We start from the raw sequence: 23,741 nt of genomic DNA, 5'->3' as shown, positions 1-23,741 counted from the left end.
TCTCACTTTCTTTCTCTCTGCTCTCTGGCTCTCCTCTCTCAATCCATCTCTCGCTCCCTCTCTTGATCCCTCTCTCGCCCCCTCTCTCTCCTCTCTTGCTTTTTCCTCTCTCTCCTCTCTTGCTTTTTCCTCTCTCTCCTCTCTTTTTCCTCTCTCTTTTTCCTCTCTCTATTTCTTTGTGTGAGCCTGACTGTATAATATAACGGTGTCTTGTGGATGAAAGTTCAAAACATTGATCTACTGTAATTTAATCATGCAAATGTTTGTTCATTAGATTTTGACTATGCTGTACTCTGACAGGATTTTCTGTATTTGACAGTGTTCCAACTCAAATACGTTATAATGATTTCATAATCTATAGTTCCATATTTTAATGACATATTTTATGTTTGTCATTGTCTGGTTCACTCAATGTTTACTATCTACTAAACCCACGTTGGGCTATTTTTATTGTATTTGTAAGTTTATAGAGTATATTGTATAAAGTGTATCATCACACTTAATCAGTTTCATCCTAAAATACACATTTGAGAAATGTGATTGTTTACTCCATTTCCTCCTGACCTTGTGGTCAAAATTTGGGAAATGATGTCCTACACTAGATGACTTATTATGTAATATAACCTATTCATAATAGAATTTCTTAGATTTTTCTGCTGTTGTCCCATGATCCAATCAAAGATCGTCCCAATTACATGTGCTGTAGACCGTAGCAGCTCTTTGGTATTAAAGCAATTCCAGGAGAAATATCCTGGTGTATCATCACATGGTAGCATTATGGAGGACTTTGTAAGAGGTTAGGGACCATATACTGTCCAGTGTCTTTGGCCTCATTTTCACTTTTATATTCTCTTTTGCTTCTCAATTGTTTGTACCACGCAGCCAAACGCAGCCAAAAAGGTAACCCATGCTGCACAGCATCCAACATGATTTTGCGATTGGGTATCTGCTGTGACTGCTGGTTGCTAGACTGCATGTGTGGGGAGCATGAGTCTTGGGGTCGTTATGGGTTTAAAAGGCGAACTATGAAACATTGATGTTTCTAGTATTACAAAGTTGTTGGTTTTTTTGCATGTGCCGTCAAAGTAACTTGGTGGAAGGGCCCTCCTAGGTAGTAGGAGTAACGGCTGCTGGCTATACAACCTGAAATAGAATTCGCTGCCAGACGCTGTTATTTTCCCTGCTTTGCTATTCTTGTCATGAATCAGGACAATCCTACACCAGGACAAACGCTGGCATTAGCCTAAGCTAACATAAGCTAACACTAACTTCTCCCTGACTGACTGTTTTGTGCTTTGTTTCGCAGGGCAAGGGCCACGTACGGCGGTTCAGCTACCACACGCCCTCGCCCCCGGTTAGCCCACGCCTGCCGTCCGTGACGGGTGCAGTGATGCAGGAGAGCGGCGGTGAGGAGGTGGGGGCGGGGCAGGAGCCTGAGGTATCGGAGCACCAGCAGTTGGCCATGCAGCAGGAGGAGAGGGTGCTGACGGAGCAGATCGAGAGCCTGCAGAAAGAGAAGTACCTTATAGCATTATACCTACAGTAGCATTTAGGGGGCGCCCTCAGTCAATGTGCAACGAAAAGCATGTTATAAAATAAATGTAGAAATACAGTATTTATACCTTTACCTACAGGATATTTGAGAAATCTTAAATGAATAGCAAAGTGTACCTAAAATGAGGAAAATGAATGACTAAAACTGTCAGTGTGTTTTCCTTCTGCATTGACTTCACCATGTTTGTCACCCCAGGGAGGAGCTAACCTTTGAGATGCTGACTTTGGAGCAGCGAGCATCAGACGATGAGACCCTGGAGTCGGAGGCGTCCATCGGCACGGCCGACAGCTCTGAGAACCTCAACGTGGACTCTGAAGGAGCCACCTCCGACTTCTCCGGTATGCCATGATATTAAACATTACCATGGTCAACCTGTTTGGAAATGCTTGTTAAAACTTGTGGTTATATTTTAAGTTTCTCTCTACAATTCTGTGTAGCAAAAAGAGACATGAGTAAAACATTTGTTTTATTTAGTTGAAACATATAGTTTTCTACTGCTGCTACTATAGTATCCTGCATCATGGTCTGACCGCTGACCTTTTTAGGTCCCTCAGAGAGAGAACCCACGCTGGCTCCCGTCGCCCGAACCAAGAGGTCGGAGGGGAAGAGCCACCGACGGCGCAACCTACGCAGGCAACCAGACTCCCAGGACTCAGTGGACTCCTGTTCTACCATCTCCTCCCTCTCTTCCTCCTCCCACTTCCACCCGTCCTCTTCCTCCTCTGTGGCCACAGCTCGCCACTTTCGCTACCGCTCAAAGTCGCCCTCTTCTGGCTCTGGCTCTGCCCAGGGCTTGTACCTGCCCCAGCCTCCCCACCGCGACAGCTTGGACTGCCCCCCCCCGGCCAAACAGGAGGGGGCATTCGAGGAGAGGTCACAGTTCACCAGCCGAGGCACCTTCAACCCGGAAAAGGGCAAACAGAAACTGAAAGGATCCAAGAACTCACCCTTGAGGCACTCCCATGACAGTGGGGGCCGCAGCAGGGATCCGCCTGACTTACCCCAGCAGCGGGTTTTGTATGGCAGCAATGAGTTCATGGTATGAAGGACAGTGGGAACACCACCTCCTCCCCTCCTCACAGCCCACTCTCCCTAAGAGCATGCGATCTGACCCCCTTCCTCAAACACTCCAGCTCACCCTTTCTCAGTCCACATCCGCAACGATGCAGAACTGTCCCCCCAAGTGCCATGTACACACTGTGTGTCCACCTCAAAGAGACAGGAGAGGGACAGGCTGGGAGTGGGAGAGGAGGAACCAGTAGAAAGTTGATCTCCTTAACTGCCAACCACACTCCCCATGGTCCCTCTGCAGGTCTGGGCCTCCCTCAGCCCAGGGGAGAGGGGACGTGTGGAGCAGGAAGGCAGAGAAAAGGGAATGCTGGGACACTGGGAGAGGACTACTCAGCCTCCGGGAGATCTCCCGAGCTGACGTCCCAATGCAAACTAGGAGGTGGAACGAGGCTAGAAGATGGGAAGAAAATAAACCTACCGAGCCATTGACAGTGCTGCCGTGTCCATGAACTTGAGATCTCAATCATTGGCTGCTTTAAAGTTTACAGTTAAAAACAATCAATGTAAGCAGTGGTTCCTCTATTATTACAAATGTATTTTTCCCCTAAGCCTATTTAATAAATTTTTAATTTCATGGAAAGTATAAATCTATATAACTATATTATAAAGGTATAAATACTGTACAAAGCCGGAACACCAGTAACTGCTGGGTAGTTGAAGTCAAATATTTATCTTTTTCTTGAGTATCTTGGGCAGAGATGTATGGTATTGGACAAAGGCTGTGTGTGTGTGTGTGTGTGTGTGTGTGTGTGTGTGTGTGTGTGTGTGTGTGTGTGTGTGTGTGTGTGTGTGTGTGTGTGTGTGTGTGTGTGTGTGTGTGTGTGTGTGTGTGTGTGTGTGTGTGTGTGTGTGTGTTTGAGAAGACCACTTCATGTGTTTTTATGTTTGTGCTGCTTCCTTCCTCTCCTGAGGGAACTATGGCCATGAAAGGGACCAAGTTAGCTGGTGTGTATTCTAGCCAAGGGGATCCCAGCTCTGTAAAGAATGTCGGATGTGTATAAAATCACTGCATTCACAGCTTAACAGCCATACAACAATTAGAATGTACAGTACAATATGTATTGGACAAATACCATTCTCCTTGCTCTGGATACATGTTACCCCCAAATCATTGTCTTCCTGAGATATCAGTGTTGGACTCAATAGCAACCAAACAAGGACATGCACTTTCTTGTCTTCTGTCATTATTCGTAACATTTCTTGTTTTTATCTGGATGTATTAGTTTAACATTTTTATTGGGATAGTTCTGTCATGTTGGACAGTCAGCTGTTTTTCAGGCAACAGTCAAAAGTCCCCTTTCAGTTTAAAACATGCTTTTTGTAACACTAAATCACTATCAGCTAGCAGAGACTCAAATATTGAAAAATATATATTTTTTAAACGATATTCAAACACCTCACAGTTCTAGTGTTTGAGGGGGAAAATGTCAAAAGGCCTCATACCTACAGTGTAAGAAAAAGTTGTTAGTTATACAGTACCAGTCAAAAGTTTGGACACACCTACTCATTCAATGGTTTTTTCTTTATTTTTACTATTTTCTACATTGTAGAACAATAGTGAAGACAAACTTTGAAATAACACAGAATCATGTAGTCACCAAAAAAGTGTTAAACAAATCTAAAAATATTTGAGATTCTTCAAAGTAGCCACCCTTTGCCTTGATGACAGCTTTGCGCACTCTTGGTATTCTCTCAACCTGGAATGCATTTCAATTAACAGGTGTGCCTTGTTAAAACTTAATTTGTGGAATTTCTTTCCTTCTTAAGCCAATCAGTTGTGTTGTGACAAGGACAGCTCAAATAGGCAAAGAGAAACGATGGTCCATCATTACTTTAAGACATGAAGGTCAGTCAATACGGAACATTTCAATAACGTGTTATTTCATAGCTTTCATGTCTTCACTATTATTTTACAATGTAGAAAATAGTACAAATGACAGAACAACCCTGGATGAGTAGGTGTGTCCAGACATTGGTAATGGTACTGTAGTTGTACCAAACAATATTTTTCTTATACTGCATGGTACAGGCATGAGCTTTAATTCAGAGGTTCAAAATCAGATGTGCATTTGTCATACAAGAGGAAGACCTTGGCACAGCTCACACATCGCATACGCAAAACATATTATTATTAATTAAGGTTGATTACACTAGTGCAGTGTACATGATCATCGAGCAGTAGAATAAAGTATTGTTATTAATAAATATAATATATGCCATTTAGCAGATGCTTTTGTCCAAAGTGACTTAGACATTTTACTTATGGGTAGTCCTGTAATTATTATTAATATTGATAATACTTTACAATAACTACTGCATTGATCAATCAGTTGGAATGGAATATCTCCACCAGATGCGATATGAGTGCTTCACAGACGCTTAATGTTGACGGGTCTTATTTGTTCTTCTTTCTCTAAACATAACACTACATGACATAGTATATCCACTTCCTGACAAAGACCTAACCATAACACTACATGACATAGTATATACACTTCCTGACAAAGATCTAACCATAACAGTACATGTCCTAGTATATACACTTCCTGACAAAGATCTAACCATAACGGTACATGTCCTCGTATATACACTTCCTGACAAAGATCTAACCATAACGGTACATGACATAGTATATACACTTCCTGACAAAGCTATAACCATAACAGTACATGTCCTAGTATATACACTTCCTGACAAAGATCTAACCATAACAGTACATGTCCTCGTATATACACTTCCTGACAAAGCTCTAACCATAACAGTACATGTCCTCGTATATACACTTCCTGACAAAGCTCTAACCATAACAGCACATGACATAGTATATACACTTCCTGACAAAGATCTAACCATAACAGTACATGACATAGTATATACACTTCCTGACAAAGCTCTAAGCATAACACTACATGACATAGTATATACACTTCCTGACAAAGATCTAACCATAACAGTACATGACATAGTATATACACTTCCTGACAAAGATCTAACCATAGCAGTACATGACATAGTATATACACTTCCTGACAAAGATCTAACCATAACAGTACATGTCCTCGTATATACACTTCCTGACAAAGCTCTAACCATAACAGTACATGTCCTCGTATATACACTTCCTGACAAAGATCTAACCATAACAGTACATGTCCTCGTATATACACTTCCTGACAAAGCTCTAACCATAACAGTACATGACATAGTATATACACTTCCTGACAAAGATCTAACCATAACAGTACATGTCCTCGTATATACACTTCCTGACAAAGCTCTAACCATAACAGTACATGTCCTCGTATATACACTTCCTGACAAAGATCTAACCATAACAGTACATGTCCTCGTATATACACTTCCTGACAAAGCTCTAACCATAACAGTACGTGACATAGTATATACACTTCCTGACAAAGATCTAACCATAACAGTACATGACATAGTATATACACTTCCTGACAAAGCTCTAACCATAACACTACATGACATAGTATATACACTTCCTGACAAAGATCTAACCATAACAGTACATGACATAGTATATACACTTCCTGACAAAGATCTAACCATAACAGTACATGACATAGTATACACTTCCTGACAAAGACAAAGCTAACCATAACAGTACGTGACATAGTATATACACTTCCTGACAAAGATCTAACCATAACAGTACATGACATAGTATATACACTTCCTGACAAAGCTCTAACCATAACACTACATGACATAGTATATACACTTCCTGACAAAGATCTAACCATAACAGTACATGACATAGTATATACACTTCCTGACAAAGATCTAACCATAACAGTACATGACATAGTATATACACTTCCTGACAAAGATCTAACCATAACAGTACATGACATAGTATATACACTTCCTGACAAAGATCTAACCATAACAGTACATGACATAGTATATACACTTCCTGACAAAGATCTAACCATAACAGTACATGACATAGTATACACTAAGGCAAAGCTCCAAATAGCTTTGACACTTGCACACTGTCCATTCCAGCCATGTAAGTAGATAACACAGTCCCTCTACCCAAATCCATAGACTTGTACATCAATTATGATACAGAATAATACATCTGTTGGCTGTTGAAAACTATGGGGGACTACTGGTCAGTGTGACAGACAAATAGACATGTACACTAAACATATACTGTCTGTGTCTACTTTCATATTCCATGTGTAGCGAGACACACATCTGCAGTATATTTTCCCAAACATATATACATACTTTTGCGTTGCATTAAAATGATCTCAAACTCTAATATCAAACACCTTGATTCATCTGCAAGGTAGGTTAGTTCCTTTTTATCTTTGTCAGTCAGCGTGGTCCACAATTCTGTGCTCTGGTCTTAACTCTGGAAGAAGATACTGGGAAAGTATCCTGTCGGTGGTCCTCTGATCTCTGCATAGTACTTGGTGTTCTCCATCTCTCCACTGGTCCGAAGAGTGACTCTGATGGTTGAACCCTGAGCTGACCACTGGACTGCACTGAACAGGACAACTACCAGGCTGATTTGTCAAGATACAAATTTACCAAAGGGATATGTTTAGACTTTAAAATGCCTATGATAAAGATAATTAATGAATTTACAGAGCTGTGTAACAACTCTTATTACATCCATGTATAGAGTGGGTGTCTGTTAAACTATGTGATTTAGTTTGAAATCCTGACTCTTCGGTAGATAAGCCACGTTACAATTCCCACCAAGTGGGAATTGAACTGTTCTGCCTGTGGCTATGGAATCCTGACCTGTTCACCGGACGTGCTACCTGTCCCAGACCTATTATTTGACCATGCTGGTCATTTATGAACATTTGAACATCTTGGCCATGTTCTGTTCTAATCTCCACCCGGCACAGCCAGAAGAGGACTGGCCACCCCTCATAGCCTGGTTCCTCTCTAGGTTTCTTCCTAGGTTTTGGCTTTTCTAGGGAGTTTTTCCTAGCCAACGTGCTTCAACACCTGCATTGCTTGCTGTTTGGGGTTTTAGGCTGGGTTTCTGTACAGCACTTTGAGATATCAGCTGATGTACAAAGGGCTATATAAATGCATTTGATTTGATTTGAAGTGGGTTACCCTTATTGGCGTGATGCATAGGTTGTTTGCCTTCTACTTCCCTGTCCCTCTGTTCTCTACATCGGTGTCTAAAAATGGGATGGTAGCCGTGAGGCCATCAGAGCGTATGGCCGTACGTGTGAGGGCCTAATGTAGTCGAAGTACGGGACGTGCCATCCCGTTTAGAGGGGGCAGTGTAGCGATCCTCACTAATATGAACAACATTACATGTACCACTAAATGGTTTAACCCTGTCGGCATGATGCGTAGGGTTCGACACAGCTTCGCTTCAATATTAAACCATTTGACATTACTTAAATAGAACCATCAAGCTTCATGTCAGATTACAGTCCAGATATTATATGCAATGCAATATAATTAAGGCATGTTTCGTTTAAACTAATACTAAAAAAAAATGTATTTATGGTTACAAGCCTACCATAGCCTACAAATACTTTTCTGAACTGGTTTCAAGACATGCTTTGGTAAATGACTCCCTGATAAAATAAAGGTTAAATAAAATATCAATGAAATTGAATCTTCACTGTAGAGCTCTGAGACATGGGAGTAGGATTTAGGAAGTCACGAGAATGTCACATTTGAAACCAATTGTACCCTATTTTCTAAAAATAAAGATAATTGATTTTAAATGAACGCTCGAGACTGCCCCAGATCAGCTGACGCAGTGTGCGTATCCTGCTACGCCTGCGCACTGATCACTGTCTAACAGCACCATCAACAGACTGGGGAACAAGCAGCCAGAGGAGAGGCACAAGCTGGCGTTTTGTTTACCTCCAAAAGAAGAAGATAACATTTTCTCAACATGTCGGGATTTGACGAGAACCCATTTGTAGATGCAGTGGATGTCAATCCTTTCCAGGTGAACAATTTATTTAGACCTAACTGTAAGCTCTGACTTGCGTTGTCCTTACGTTCCCTTCTGAACGCTGTAAAAGATATACTGCAACAGAAACCAGTTTGGTTGGTTGCTGGGTTGGGCCTGGGTCTACTTCCTTGTTCAGATGAGAGAACGTAGCATGATTGACAATGTTGTGTGCCAGTCATTTCAGTCAATATATTTGGTAGACCAATAAGGACACGTATAAGGTGTTCTATTAGCCTTTACCTAAGCAGGTAGCTAGGCCCCATTTGACTTGTATAGGCCCATAGATGGCTAGCTATCAACAACCTGTCCTGTCATCCGCTCAATTAAAACGACTACTGGGAGCAAGTTGTTTTAATAGACGAGTATATGCCATTTATTGGCCTACGCATGTAAGAAGGTCAGGACTCATTTCCTACCAATAATGATAGTTATGCGCCCGTAGCAAGTGCACCTGTCTTGCTGCCAACGAATATAGCCCCCTGCTATTCTCTGTTTTCACACATTGTAATTCTAGCCTAATGAACTATCCCCTATAGGTTTGCGTGGGATTTTATACCTGAAAGAACCAACTATCAGTCAAATAACCAGAGGGAAGTTATTTCGTGTTTTTACTCTAAGAAAATATATTGTTGTCTCTAATACAGGATGCCTCAGTCACACGAATCACCAGCGGTGGGATTGAAACCGTTGAGGAATTCAATCCATTCTCAGCCAGTGCTATGGTAAGATGAGCCAGGAGAAGTGGTGTTAAAATACTGTAAAGTACTACATAAGTCGTTTTTGGGGGTATTAGTATATTTATATTTTGGACAACTTTTACTCCATCACATTCCTTAAGAAAATAAATGTACTTTTTACTCCATACATTTTTACTCCCTACATTTTTCCTGATACCCAAAAGTACTCATTATATTTTAAATGCTTAGCAGGACGGGAAAATGGTCCAATTAACACACTTATCAAGAGAACATCTGTGGTCATCCCTACGGCCTCTGATCTGGCAGACTCACTAAACACAAATTCTTTGTTTGTAAATTGTCAGTGTTGGAGTGTGCTGGTGGCTATCCGTGAATTAAAAAATAAACACAAACTGTGCTGCCTGGTTTGCTTAATATAAGGAATGTTAAATCATTTATACTAAGTATATTTTAGCAATTACATTTTCTTTCAATGCATATTCATATAATGTGGGCACAGTGATGTCATCATCTTCCTGAAAAGAAGCAAATGCGTCTGACAAACATCCAGAGGAAATATGTTGATTTGGGAGCGTCTTCTGATGTGAATGAGGCTTAATTTAATTTCAGACAAGAGTATATGTACATGTGGTTTTGTATATCTACATGCATATTTCTTTTTATTTGTGATTTTGACTGTGTGTTTGTTTCAGGGCACCCACACTGGGACCACCATCCCTATCTCTGCTGCCTCCTCCCAACCAGCTGTCCTACAGGCTTCTGCTGTGGAGCCCACCCCACAAGTGAGTAACAGAGACCTGAATGAGGAGGAGGGAGGTTGGCAGTGTGGTACACTGACAATTTTAGACAAAACAAGGACTTCCTTTTGACTCTAGCTATTGCTCAAAGCTGAGTACAACACACTCTCAAATTCACTGAACTCCTGAGTTGTTTGTGATGACTAAGTGACTAAGCGAGGCCACACGAAGGCAAATAATTTCAGCTGGTTTCATATTGTTCTTAATACTATGTCTTGTTTTGACTGATTTCATGTCGATGCTAATATGGCAAAAATTTGCTAGCTAGCTAACCAACAACTATAACGATGTATTTGAGAGAAGTACTCATGTAAATATATTTATACTTTCAATAAACATTGGAGATGAAATATAGTTGACATGTTGTCACAAACAATCCAAACCAACACCTTCTGTTTCGCCCCATAATTGTGCCTCGGTTTTGTTGCTAAATAACCAACCCATCTGTGCATTGATCTAAATAGGCACATTAAAACAAAGGTCAGAGAGAACTGGAAAAGCATCCTGACTTGGTTATACTATTCAAGGTTTTTTGCAAGGGCCCTGGTTTTGGTCCTACTTTACCTTAAGTGGACAAAGTAGTATTTACATAAACCAGTACTGTGTAATGACAGTGTAGTTTAGGTACACATTCTTCCAATTGTTGTTTGAGACTTCACATGTCCCATTTCCAAGTTACCTCACAATATAAAGATGAATAAAACAATTGACCTAGGGTTATAGGAGGTTTAGTTTGTTTAATAGAATGCGTGTGAAAACGCAACTGTGTAATAAACACATTGCACGAGTTGGTATGAATTTTCTCTGCAAATGGGAAGAGATAATTGGGCAGAGAAGGAACTTCTTATTAAATGCATTGTACCCACCAACTTGATGCATTGCAACCATTTTGTGCCCGAACACTCCATCTTGGTTCAAGGTGGTTTGTAACACAGCTCTTTCCCATTGTCCACCAGGCTACTGCGGCTGCTGCCCAGGCTAACCTGCTCAGGCAACAGGAGGAGCTGGAGAAGAAAGCTGCTGAACTGGATCGGAAAGAGCAGGAGCTCCAGAACAGGCCTGGAGGCCACATTAGTAAGCTATAGATTGTCACTTGATTATGTTCAATTGAAATCTGTCTTGACCAAATTATAAATACAAAAGTTGATTCAACTTCTGTTTAAAAAAGAAATGCTATTGCAACCTTTTTGCAATAAGGAATTGAGACCAAAAGCTCAAGAGAAGTTTCAAGTGTTTAATACCAAGGATGCCATCAGCTGAGTGCATACATTTAGAAAGCTCACAACACATCTTATGCTCTTGCTTTGTAGGTGTCACCTCCCCAGCTATACATTTTATGACCCCAATGAATTTCCCTACTTTCTCCTGTGGAATGTCCATGATCCTCTCTTGTTTACCTAGATGTCAGAATCACACCCCGTCCATCTTCATCCTGGGCCTGACCCTGCTCTCTGATCCTAGGCAATGTCCTTTTATCTAATTAGGTCAACCTTTCTAAATTAGCATACACACAGTTTCATGGCCTGAACTCCATTAATACTCACAGTAATCATTCACTAAACAGGATACTAACAAACTGCAGTTTAACTTGAAACATGTAACATTTTAACAGAATCCATCACTGCCTTTTAAATTGACTCCCTACTGTAGTGTTTTATCTTTCTAAGTTACGTTGTACTTGTATTGTTTTGTCTGATTATGTACCCATGTAACTCTTCATGGCAGTAAACTCTTTATTTGACAGCAAAAGAAAACAACTGGCCGCCACTTCCCAAGTTTTCCCCCATAAAGCCTTGTTTCTACCAGGACTTCAACGAAGACATCCCTGAAGAGTACCAGAAGATATGCAAGAGGATGTACTACCTTTGGATGTGTACGTACACCTTGCATCTTAAAGCTGCACTATGTAACTTTTTTTGGGCAACACACCAAATTCACATAGAAATACGAGTTATAGATTTCTCATTCACATTCAAGACAGTCTAAGAAGCAGTAGATCTGTTCTATGTGTGCTATTTCTAGGTTTCCGGTTTTTAAGTTTAGTTTTTTCCTCTTACTTTCGGTTTTCCACACCAGCTTCAAACAGATGAAAATACAATATTTTTGGTTATGGAAAAGGTATAAAACTGGTTTAGATGGTCCAATGATTCTCTACACTATACTTGTTTTGTCACAAACTGAAATTAGGCGAACTATTCAAATTTTGGATTGGTGGAGTGATTTCTGCATATTGCACCTTTAATTGAGTAATTAATGATATTACATGCTTGTCAATGACAACAGTCAACAATCCCAAAGTACTAGTCATAAGATATTAGTCCCCAAGCTCCTCTCCAACACTGTACCAGTTTCTTCTAGTCTCACATTCATTTGTTTTGTCTCTCCAGTTCACAGTATCACACTCTTCCTGAACCTTCTGGCGTGCCTGGCCTACTTCACGGCCGATCCAAACGCGGGGGTGGACTTTGGTCTGTCCATCCTCTGGTTCGTCCTCTTCACCCCCGTCTCTTTCGTCTGTTGGTACAGGCCAGTGTACAAAGCCTTCAGGCAAGTTCTTTGCTCAAATATAGTTCTACTTTTCTTTTGAATAAAAGTGTTTATATAAGTAAAGTCCCTTGTGACGACGGAGTTGCTAAAGTCAAAACAGACTGGAACCTACTTAACACTGTAGAATGTCTTAATTCCACAGGACCTAATTAGTTTTATTGTGAAGTCCATATATGTGCGGGTGATTGTTAACCCTTTGTCCTGGTTTGTTCTTCAGGTCGGACAGTTCCTTCAGCTTCTTCTTCTTCTTCTTTGTTTTCTTCTTCCAAGTGTCTGTCTACATCATCCAGTGTGTGGGGATCCCCAAGTGGGGGAACAGGTCAGTGAAACAACATGATACACTAGATAGCACCTCAGGGAATCTTCTTTGCGGAAGTGTGTGAGTGCTGTATGTTTGGGTATGTATTTGCGCACACAAGTACAGGTGTGTGTGTGTAATATGTACTGTGTCTTTGGGTGTGTAATATGTACTGTGTTTGGGTGGGTGTAGGTCTCCCTTCACATCTTTGTGTGTGGGTGTGTACGTGTGTGTGTGCATCTGGTCCTGCATCTTCTCTCTTGCATCTCTTTGACAGATCTCCTGCTGGCTAATCTGTTGCTGTGCTCTTTGTCCTGGGGGCTGCTTTGTAAGTGTGTGACACTCGGCTCATCTCTCGTACCTTATTTCACACTGTCGTGTTGACCCAAACCAAATTGTGTTGGTGCAGATATTTTATTTTCACATTGTCATTTTCAACATGATTCCAGTAACCAGACCAGCTCAGTAGTTTGGTTCGGCTTAGTAGTGGGAAAAGCCCTTCTGGCTCCTCAAACCTTTGGTCTTGCTTCTTTTGTGGAGTAGGCTTCACTGTCCCGTGTCATCCTAATAAACTTTGCCTGTCTGTTGGTCATCGTGTGGGTTTGTGACTGTTTGCTAAAAATAATTCTGTCGACAAAGGGTTTTGTATGCCTCATTGATGTTATGTTGCTATGGATTTATTTTCTGAAGGTGTAAATGAGGATGTGTTATTTGTCTTGTTTTCCAGTGGATGGATTTCGTCCATCACCATGATAAGAAGCAACATGGCTGTAGCTGTGGTCATGATGGTTGTGGCCGGTTGCTTCACTGTGAACGCTGTCCTCGCCATCATCCTACTCAAAATGGTACATTTTGGGCTATCTCAATCCTTCAGAATTGATTCAAACTTTATTGCAAAGTGTTGAGGTCATTATGGATAAAACATCCACCCACCAAGGCCAATACAGCCTGAAAAAATTCAGAAGGCAACTCCATTCCCTTCAATAATCCCCTGTCTATCATGCCTGACCCCTGCCTTCTCCCCCTTGTCAGGTCCACTCCAACTATCGTCGGACGGGGGCCAACTTCACCAAGGCCCAGCAGGAGTTCTCTTCGGGGGTCCTCACCAACCAGACCTTTCAGAGCGCCGCCTCCTCAGCCGCCCAGGGAGCCTTCCAAGGACGCTAGTGATCCTAATGCCACAGGGCCAGGTTCCTCCTAACCTTTCTAGGCACCTCTCACTCACTCCAAGCCCCGTTTTGTCCCATGGCCTCAGTGTCTCTGCAGAGGCAACAGAAATGGCTGACAGGACAGAAACTAGACTGGTATACAAGAACATTACAATTTACTGCTGTATCATGGACATTCTCTAACCACAGCCATTGATGCATAATCCCAATTCAACCACTAGCCCCGTGTATTCAATGTGGTGGAAACTCTGCTAGCTAATCAGAGGGTATAAATGGAGCTATTACCATGTTGATTGGACTTATCCAAGTGTCTGGGGGGTTGGTTTGGGATTGTGGTGTCTTGCTGATAGGGGGCTAGGGTTGGTTTGGGATTGTGGTGTCTAGCTGGTAGGGGGCTAGGGTTGGTTTGGGATTGGGGTGTCTAGCTGGTAGGGGGCTAGGGTTGGTTTGGGATTGGGGTGTCTAGCTGGTAGGGGCTAGGGATTGGGGTGTCTAGCTGGTAGGGGGCTAGGGATTGGGGTGTCTAGCTGGTAGGGGGCTAGGGATTGGGGTGTCTAGCTGGTAGGGGGCTAGGGATTGGGGTGTCTAGCTGGTATGGGGCTAGGGTTGGTTTGGGTTTGGGCACCAGAGTTTGGGAAAGTGTCCTCCATGTTGGTACCAAACATTCCATGACAATAATGTACATTTTCTTTAAGTGGAATGTGATACGTTAAGAAAGCGAATGCGTAGTCTGTATTGCTCGTCTCCTGTAGGTTGTAATGCTATTACACTATGCTCCTAGCAAATGAGGAATGCTCTCCCTAGAATACTTTACATTGTCATTTTAATCCTCACTAGAATGAAATAGTTTGGTACCAGCATGGCGCTTATCATTATGAAAACACAACTTAATTTGAGATTGTATTTTTATTCAGTATATCAATTGAGCTCTGTCCCATAGCCTAGTCTTTACCTCGTTATGTTCTCTTCTTCCTCACTGTCCTGCCCTATCCAGACACTCAGGTCCTCTTCTCAGGACATACTGTACCGTTAACGCAGAGATCTCCAACTCTAGTTGTGGAGAGCCACTGTTAGTGCAGGATTCTGTTCTTTCCTAACACTAACACACACGTTTCAAATACTCAACTGATCACGGTCTTCAGTCTCGACCTTGATTTTTGTTCAATCCGGTGTGTTGGTGCTAGGCTGGAACAATGCCTGCGTACCCAGTGGCTGTCCAAGACTGAAGTTGGAGATCCTTGTATTACAAGGTTTTGGGTACAAAAATGTTACCGAAGTGGGTATCTGAGGTAAAAACACTGAAATGTCTACTGAAGGAATTACATTTTATTTTGTGAAGTTTACATTGTTGTTGAGGTTTATTTTTGCTCTGATCATAATATATTGAAGGGATGAATGGTTTTATTTCTTAGATTTTTTTTTGTGATTTCATATTTTACTGTTCTTCAATCCCTCAGTAGGGTTGGACTTGCTGAAGTATGATAAGGCAACTGCTGTGTTTTTGTAGATACAATAATGAAGATATTGGGTGACGGTTTAACTAAATGGGAAATACTGTATATGCAGATGTTAGTGCACCACCCCCTGTATCCCTCCTACTGTACTTTAAAGTAACTGTCCAGTGAAAATCACACTTTTAAAAGTTCCTGTTCTGTTAACTCCTACCCAAATAATGTTGTTGACTCATCCTATACTCATATTATTGTCAAAACCATAAATTGGAGAGAAAAAAACACCTCAAACAGTTTAAAAAATGCTTGCTATTTCCTCAGAGGAGGATGAGCTGGCCAATCAGTGGTCTACTCGCAGTAATATTTTTAATAATCGGTATACACCATTCCAACACAGAATAGCTGTTTAAATTTTTTTTTTTTCGTACTTATTTATTTATTTTAATTGGAAGGAACTATTTGTCATATTGTGCATAATTATAGGTCATATTTCATAGAAATATTAACACGGGACCGTTACTTTAATGAACATAGAACCACTTCTGTGCTGTCACCACTACATTTTGGAGTTGGTGGCTTTGGTATTATGACGTCAGGACAGGTGGGATCTTTTCTTACAAATCAGAAAAGGACTAGTTAGTTTTAAATTGACACTTAATTATTTTTTCTCTATGAATGAGATATAGACCAGTCAATGTGGGTACTGTGGCATGCTCATAGACATTTCTGGAAGATTGAATGTATTTAGTGCAAGAATAGAATAGAGGTACAGCCATGTGAGAATGAGTGAGTGGATGGAGGAATGAGCTGACAGGACAAATGAATGAATTATTTGACTAATTCCATGATGATCTAAATGTATTAATGAATAGTTAGTTATTGATTGTGGATATGTGCCTAAAGTAAAGTTCAGTACAATAACCCTAAAGATTGCAGTAAACCAAGTCATGACTTCTAATACAGCAACGATCAAAAAATAGATTTACATTCTTGATCTTAGTTGTTGGTAGTAGTTACAACACAGGCATATTATTATTTTTAATGTACGGTTACTCTACACTTTTTCTGAAATGTCACTATGCTGTCTACTGGACATTTGCAGTCTTGCTACACTACCGCTCTTGGTTCCTGATATGTCAACTCTCAGATGTTATGTAGCTGACACTGGTTTACTGAGATTTATTTTTGAGCCTAAAACTCACCGAGACATGACTTTAAATGAGCCTCACCTTCTGCCTATTAACTACCATTATGATCCATCCGTGTTCTGAATGTTTGTCCAGATACGTGTGTATTTATCTGATCCTTCTATTGGGTAGTGTACTGTTACTGGGTATTATCTAGCACAGGGGTGTCCAACCCTTCTTCTGGAGAGCTACTGAGTGTGCAGGCTTTTGTTTTAGCCCTGCTCTAACACCTAATTCATCTCAACTGCTCATCAGGGCCTTGCATGACTAGCTGATAGCTTCTGATTTGGTCGAATCAAGTAGGGATGGAATGGAAGCCTGCACAATGCACACCCAGTAGCTCTCCAGGATGGCTGTCCTTCTGGAGGTCAAGGGTCAAATCTGTTTGTCACTGTACATATGTCTGACGTGTTACAAAGCTGTTATTTTGTCTGAGGGATTTTTACGACTTATCTCTGAAGTAATTTATAGATCTATTGTTACTGCTATTATTCAATAAATGGATGCATTTCTTTGCTCTCTCTTGAAAGTCAAAGATTTAAAGAAAATATGTTTTTAATAAAAAAAGGTGCATGCCCAGGCTTTCTGTCTGCCTGTGGGGTGTTCAAGTGCTGAAGGAACTAGGCAAGTCATTGTAGAAAGATGCTACTCAACTTTTCCACTTGGAAAGTATCAGAATCAACCAACAGGAAGCTCTACGTAAATAACGTACGTTAATTTTAACTCTGAGCCGGCAGTTCCTAGTTTCTGACTTATTATGAATGTGCCAACAGCCCTACATGTCGTAGGGTGGTGATGTCTCCCTGCTTTCCTCTCACGTGCAATTTGGGGACGAACGGCACTTGGATCCTGATTCAAACATTTGTATCTTCTTAGGGGTTTTACAGCAACATGCAGCCTGGCTTCTATCATACAGCATTACTGCAGCCTGTTGTACCTAAACTAACTGACCCATCAACAGTCCCATTTAGTCACAGAGAATTAGTTATCTAAAAACATCTATACAATTAATAATATGAACTATCCGACAACGCAGGGGAAAATAAATATGACAGCGAACTCAAAAATACAGATAATTTGAGAAATTGACTGAGTTATTTAATTTGATTTTATCTAATCAGATTTTTTTTTTTTAAGAAATGTTTTATTGTTTATTGTGACAGATATGAATAAAGGGGAGATACAGGGACCGGGATTCGATCCCACACAGGCAGGGGGGACCATATGAATGTCGAACCACAAGGAGCTATATCAAGTTACCATTTAACTATTAAATCGACCTCTTTTCATGCACTAAGAACTGGAGTGGTTTATCTTTAGAGACGTGAGTTAAAATCACCACACTGTTGCCAATTACAATGACATTACAGTCTTAGTGGAAACCACAAAAACTAGTAGTTTAATATAAACAAACAAAAGTTAGTACTAAGAACTATTTTTAAAAGCAAAAAAACAAGAGCTCAAGTTGTCCAGGTCATAACCAAAAATATGAACGTGATTCAAGTGGTGCAATAGAAAAACGTAGTCCCAGATCATTTTACCATTCAAACATGTTGATTATAACAGTCAGGAGGAACGTTTGGACTGATCTGGAAAAGCTCTTTTCAACTGCCGTTTCAAGCCAGCATGATCGCTGTACTGTTCGTTTATGGTTGACCTCGGTACTTAGGTTGACCTTGGTTCAAGGTACGTGAATGCATGCAACTTGATGCACCGAGTTTACAAGTCGTATTTCCAAACACTCAGAGGTCGAGAACAATGCATTATATCCAACAAAGCTGTGGGCCTCCAGGGACACGCTGCTGCAATGCTTTCTGGGTGATGTAGTCCCTCCTCACAAATCAGTCTGTTTCCTGTGACCTCATTTCTACTGTGTCTGGTGAAGTCTGTTCTGGTTAAGATCCAGGTCAATCATCCCATGGTGTTGAATTGAAAGACAACCAGTATCTCCCTCTAGTATGGCAAGCAGGAAATCTGTTCATGAAATAAGAACACACCTCTGCTCCTGTCATACTGTAGATGGCCTCCTTCTCTGGGTGAACACACCTCTGCTCCTGTCATACTGTAGATGGTCTCCTTCTCTGCTCCTGTCATACTGTAGATGGTCTCCTTCTCTGGGTGAACACATCTCTGCTCCTGTCATACTGTAGATGGCTCTCTGCTCCTGTCATACTGTAGATGGCCTCCTTCTCTGGGTGAACACACCTCTGCTCCTGTCATACTGTAGATGGTCTCCTTCTCTGGGTGAACACACCTCTGCTCCTGTCATACTGTAGATGGTCTCCTTCTCTGGGTGAACACATACTGTAGATGGTCTCCTTCTCTGGGTGAACACACCTCTGCTCCTGTCATACTGTAGATGGCTCTTCTCTGGGTGAACACACCTCTGCTCCTGTCATACTGTAGATGGTCTCCTTCTCTGGGTGAACACACCTCTGCTCCTGTCATACTGTAGATGGTCTCCTTCTCTGGGTAGATGGTCATACTGTAGATGGTCTCCTTCTCTGGGTGAACACACCTCTGCTCCTGTCATACTGTAGATGGTCTCCTTCTCTGGGTGAACACACCTCTCTCCTGTCATACTGTAGATGGTCTGTCTGGGTGAACACACCTCTGCTCCTGTCATACTGTAGATGGTCTCCTTCTCTGGGTGAACACACCTCTGCTCCTGTCATACTGTAGATGGTCTCCTTCTCTGGGTGAACACACCTCTGCTCCTGTCATACTGTAGATGGTCTCCTTCTCTGGGTGAACACACCTCTGCTCCTGTCATACTGTAGATGGTCTCCTTCTCTGGGTGAACACACCTCTGCTCCTGTCATACTGTAGATGGTCTCCTTCTCTGGGTGAACACACCTCTGCTCCTGTCATACTGTAGATGGCCTCCTTCTCTGGGTGAACACTCCTGTCATACTGTAGATGGTCTCTTCTCTGGGTGAACACACCTCTGCTGTCATACTGTAGATGGTCTCCTTCTCTGGGTGAACACACCTCTGCTCCTGTCATACTGTAGATGGTCTCCTTCTCTGGGTGAACACACCTCTGCTCCTGTCATACTGTAGATGGTCTCCTTCTCTGGGTGAACACACCTCTGCTCCTGTCATACTCTGCTCCTGTCATACTGTAGATGGTCTCCTTCTCTGGGTGAACACACCTCTGCTCCTGTCATACTGTAGATGGTCTCCTTCTCTGGGTGAACACACCTCTGCTCCATACTGTCATATACTGTAGATGGCCTCCTTCTCTGGGTGAACACACCTCTGCTCCTGTCATACTGTAGATGGTCTCCTTCTCTGGGTGAACACACCTCTGCTCCTGTCATACTGTAGATGGTCTCCTTCTCTGGGTGAACACACCTCTGCTCCAGTCATACTGTAGATGGTCTCCTTCTCTGGGTGAACACACCTCTGCTCCTGTCATACTGTAGATGGCCTCCTTCTCCCCCACTAGATGAGAACAACAGTAATATAAGCAGGGATGAAAAGAGCAAAACAATACGTATTTAATCAATTATTTGACTAACCTGTGACTAAAAAGATTGACAACACTCCTTTAGGGCTTTGAGGTTTTCACTTATGAAGAGTTGAAACAGTTCAGTCCAACATGAAGAAGGAACGATAAGACCCTGCAGCTTTAGGGACACTGCTGCTGGAAGCATACATTAGCATCACCTGTGAAAACACGTGTATGACGTTATCAGAACAAGCAATTACAATTAGCCTACATTAATTACAAGTTTAAGTCGATGTTATTGGAACTTCAGTCTAAATAGGACATGAATAAATAAAATAAAGATTACTGTATGAATTGACATTAAAACTTGATTAACATTATTAGCTACAATAACTAACAGCACACAGATGGGTCATGAACACACTGCATTACCTTCATACATTTTGATCCAGTGAAACTCATCCTGTTGCCTGTGTCCAAGGAACACGAATTCCATTGGCACAACCTAAAAGCAGTGTACCTCCTTAGGTCAAAAATGGATGAATATAGACTTGATGAAAACTTGATAACTTATTGATCCCTCCAACAAAAATATGAAAAGATAAAACAGCCTAAAAATCTATAATAAAATTAAACAATAACCTTTTAAATGGCTTTGTTCTTTTGCTGTTTTCAGTCTTCAGGTTTCAAAGTCAGGACCAGGCAAGTGAAAGGGAGGCCAAGGGAATCCACAAAGACTATTCAGACTAAGCCTCTGTATTAATGGAACAGCATGACTAAGATAAACTGTGCGGTATCATACTAATATAAAGAAGATAAAGGTAGGCAACAAACTCTCTGCCGCGCTGATCCTCAACACGGGGGCCCCACAGGGGTGTGTGCTCAGCCACCTCCTGTACCCCCTGTGCGCACCCATTACTGCCGGACTCTGACATTACTCTTTATGATTTCTTAATTTCACTTTTATATATACAGTATATCACAAAAGTGAGTACACGCCTCACATTTTTGTAAATATTTGAGTATATATTTTCATGTGACAACACTGAAGAAATGACACTTTGCTACAATGTAAAGTAGTGAGTGTACAGCTTGTATAACAGTGTAAATTTGCTGTCCCCTCAAAATAACTCAACACACAGCCATTAATGTCTAAACCGCTGGCAACAAAAGTGAAAATGTCCAAATTTCCTGTCTTCCTGCATCTTCTTTGCTATTAAAGCTTCTCTTTTTTATTTTTCCTCCTGTAATTCAGCGGCCTTTCTTTTGTCACATTTAAAATCCCAGAACGTTTCCATTGAGGCGCCATTAAGAACTTTTCTTTTAGCAATTCAACTTTTTTGCCTTTCAGTCTCCAACTTCGACTTTTCATTTTCTTCTTGACTGATCTTAAGTTATAAATTATATTTTCAAGGAGATCTACATTTTTTGAGAAATCAAGATCAAAATTGTACTCGAGAACAGCAGAGACAATATGGCTGTAGGTTCCACACACATCGGCCGCAAACTTTGCAACTTCAAGCATTACACCTCTTGTCAATAAACGAAAGTCAAGTTTTTCTTTTCCCTCACCTTTTGATTTCACGTCAAGGTCTCAACCTATTTACTTACAAAGGGGGTAGAGGATCGTTGTTTTATCTTCTGTTGCAGATGTTATAAAAGATTGGTCCCTTGTAGGTCTGTGTACTGCTTCTTCATCAGATAGTGATACATCTGTTTCATTAGACATGGTCTCTTTGACACGATGAGGAGATACCTGGCTGGCATCAAGGTCAAAGTTCATCAGAGAGACAGTGTTGTCCTGTTGGGCCTTTTCATACTCAACCAGCCCATCTTCATTATAGAGACACATTCCTCCTCCTCCTTCTTTATGACCAATTGCTGTATTTCTACATCTTTATTCAATCTCAGATGAAATGATGCAATGTCATTTAAAAGGCTGGATCTTACAGGTGTTTTTGATACAGGAATTGCCCTTGGATCAGGAAGTTTGAAGACTTTTGTTATCAAGTCATGTCTTTGCAGTCTGGACTTCCCCATCAAGTACTTTACTTTCACCATAGTCCGAATTGCGAATTCATGCCGTTGATCATTTTGCAAACCAAGATCAAAGTTGCAATCTAAAATATCACAGATGACATGTGCGTGAGATCGATTCATCTCTTCGGCAAAATGTGAAACCTCAGTCATTACCCCATTAGACAGTAGACCTATGTCAAGTTTCTGTTTAGCTCCAGATCCAACATGAAAATCTACACCTATTTTCTTGCAGTTGGGGTATGGGTCCTCAACCTTCCCTCCAGCGGAGGGCTGCATTAATTCAGTTATTTTTGAGTCATTTACTGAGCAGATATCGTTGGCCATCGTCTGATATTTCACTTCCTTTATGTTATTTGCTTTTTGTATCCTGTTAGACACTAATTTTCCTTGACCTGACTTTTTACGCCTGACATTTCTTTCAGATTTCCCAGGTAGAGCAGCTGTTTTTGTCACTGTGGAGACCATTGAGGATTGGTTCATAACACGTCTGTGCACTGCTTCAGCATAACACTCTATTACATCGGTCTCTGTGTTGATGGTCTCCATCTTAACATCCTGAAGAGATATGAAGTCCAGATCAGTCTCTTCCTTTATGCAGCGGTCAGCAGATCCATTCTCATGGCCAAGTATTTCAGTCTCATCAGAAAACTGTGTTGAATCAGTCTCAGTAAAGATGCTCTCTGTCTTAACACACTGTGAAACTTGTCTGGCTCTTTCAAATTGGTCTGTCTTCACCTTCCTCGCTGTGAAACTTTCTCTTTCTTCATCTTCCTCGCTGTGAAACTTTCTCTTTCTTCATCTTCCTCGCTGTGAAACTTTCTCTTTCTTCATCTTCCTCACTGTGAAACTTTCTCTGTCTTCATCTTCCTCGCTGTGAAACTTTCTCTTTTTCCTCATTAAATCTAGTCGTCTTTGATCTTTTGACACAGCTGATGCCCGAGGGATCTCCATGTCACCTGAAATTATTACATATTTCCTTTTTTTGGGAGGCACAATTGTTCAAGTTTCTTGTAACAATTCATGTTTTTCTTTACTTAACATGCCTTTCAAATTTGGCCTTGTTTTCTTTTCGACTAATCGTAAGTTGAGGATAATATTTTTAATAAGATCTTTATCCTTTTGCAAATCAATATCAAAATTGTACTCGAGGATATCATTGGTAATCTGCCTGTAAATTCCATACACATTTTTGGCAAAATGGCCCACTTCAATCATTGCACCTTTGGTCAGGGAGTCTCAATTTTGGAGCAACTCCTGGCCTGCATCCTGCCACCTTCTTCACCATTCCCCTCTGAGGATGCATTGTAACCTACACCTGGACCATCAGACACTGTCACATTGTATATTGTGACCAGCATGAATGAAAGGGGAGATACAGGAGTGCCCGGAATCGATCCCACACAGGCAGGGGGACCATATGAATGTCGAATTATGGTAATTTATCACGAAGTAGTTTGTGTTGTGAACTACTGAAGTCAACTTAGTTTTTTCTTAAGGGTAG

General features: G+C 41.3%; 2 protein-coding genes across 12 annotated transcripts in view; both read left to right on the top strand.

The window, feature by feature from the left end:
* myo9aa (myosin IXAa) overlaps positions 1–3,792 on the top strand; it is a 152,055-nt gene extending 148,263 nt beyond the window's left edge. For 7 of the 10 annotated variants that reach the window (XM_042316443.1, XM_042316447.1, XM_042316448.1 and 4 more), the window contains 4 exons: positions 883–900; positions 1,307–1,518; positions 1,751–1,893; positions 2,101–3,792. In XM_042316443.1, the coding sequence (XP_042172377.1) occupies positions 883–900; positions 1,307–1,518; positions 1,751–1,893; positions 2,101–2,600 (873 nt within the window). In that variant the 3' untranslated portion in view covers positions 2,601–3,792. The remainder of the gene's footprint in view (positions 1–882; positions 901–1,306; positions 1,519–1,750; positions 1,894–2,100) is intronic. The other 3 variants (XM_042316446.1, XM_042316445.1, XM_042316442.1) reach the window with 2 other exon arrangements.
* A 4,614-nt stretch (positions 3,793–8,406) lies between these two features.
* LOC112264255 (secretory carrier-associated membrane protein 2) lies at positions 8,407–17,259 on the top strand. 2 transcript variants are annotated; one of them, XM_024440812.2, is made up of 9 exons: positions 8,407–8,594; positions 9,245–9,322; positions 9,991–10,080; positions 11,052–11,169; positions 11,840–11,968; positions 12,483–12,642; positions 12,860–12,961; positions 13,668–13,785; positions 13,973–17,259. In XM_024440812.2, the coding sequence occupies exons 1-9, from the start codon at positions 8,538–8,540 to the stop codon at positions 14,105–14,107; spliced, it is 987 nt and encodes a 328-aa protein (XP_024296580.2). In that variant the 5' UTR covers positions 8,407–8,537; the 3' UTR covers positions 14,108–17,259. The 2 variants fall into 2 exon arrangements, with proteins under 2 accessions (XP_024296580.2, XP_042172387.1); XM_042316453.1 differs by lacking the exon at positions 8,407–8,594 and adding an exon at positions 8,905–8,997.
* The last annotated feature ends 6,482 nt before the right edge of the window (positions 17,260–23,741 follow it).

This window comes from Oncorhynchus tshawytscha, unplaced genomic scaffold (assembly GCF_018296145.1).
Source record: "Oncorhynchus tshawytscha isolate Ot180627B unplaced genomic scaffold, Otsh_v2.0 Un_contig_3401_pilon_pilon, whole genome shotgun sequence".
Taxonomy (NCBI): domain Eukaryota; kingdom Metazoa; phylum Chordata; class Actinopteri; order Salmoniformes; family Salmonidae; genus Oncorhynchus; species Oncorhynchus tshawytscha.
The sequence above is the reverse complement of the archived record's forward strand: the minus strand, read 5'-3'. Positions and strand labels throughout refer to the sequence as shown.

What these genes read in the sequence shown, in the direction of transcription:
- LOC112264255 (XM_024440812.2), top strand. Translation starts at nt 8,538, where the DNA reads ATGTCGGGATTTGACGAGAACCCATTTGTAGATGCAGTGGATGTCAAT. An exon ending in GATGTACTACCTTTGGATGT is followed by an intron (nt 11,969 to 12,482) that starts GTACGTACACCT and finishes TTGTCTCTCCAG; the next exon opens with TTCACAGTATCACACTCTTC. An exon ending in CCAGTGTACAAAGCCTTCAG is followed by an intron (nt 12,643 to 12,859) that starts GCAAGTTCTTTG and finishes TTTGTTCTTCAG; the next exon opens with GTCGGACAGTTCCTTCAGCT.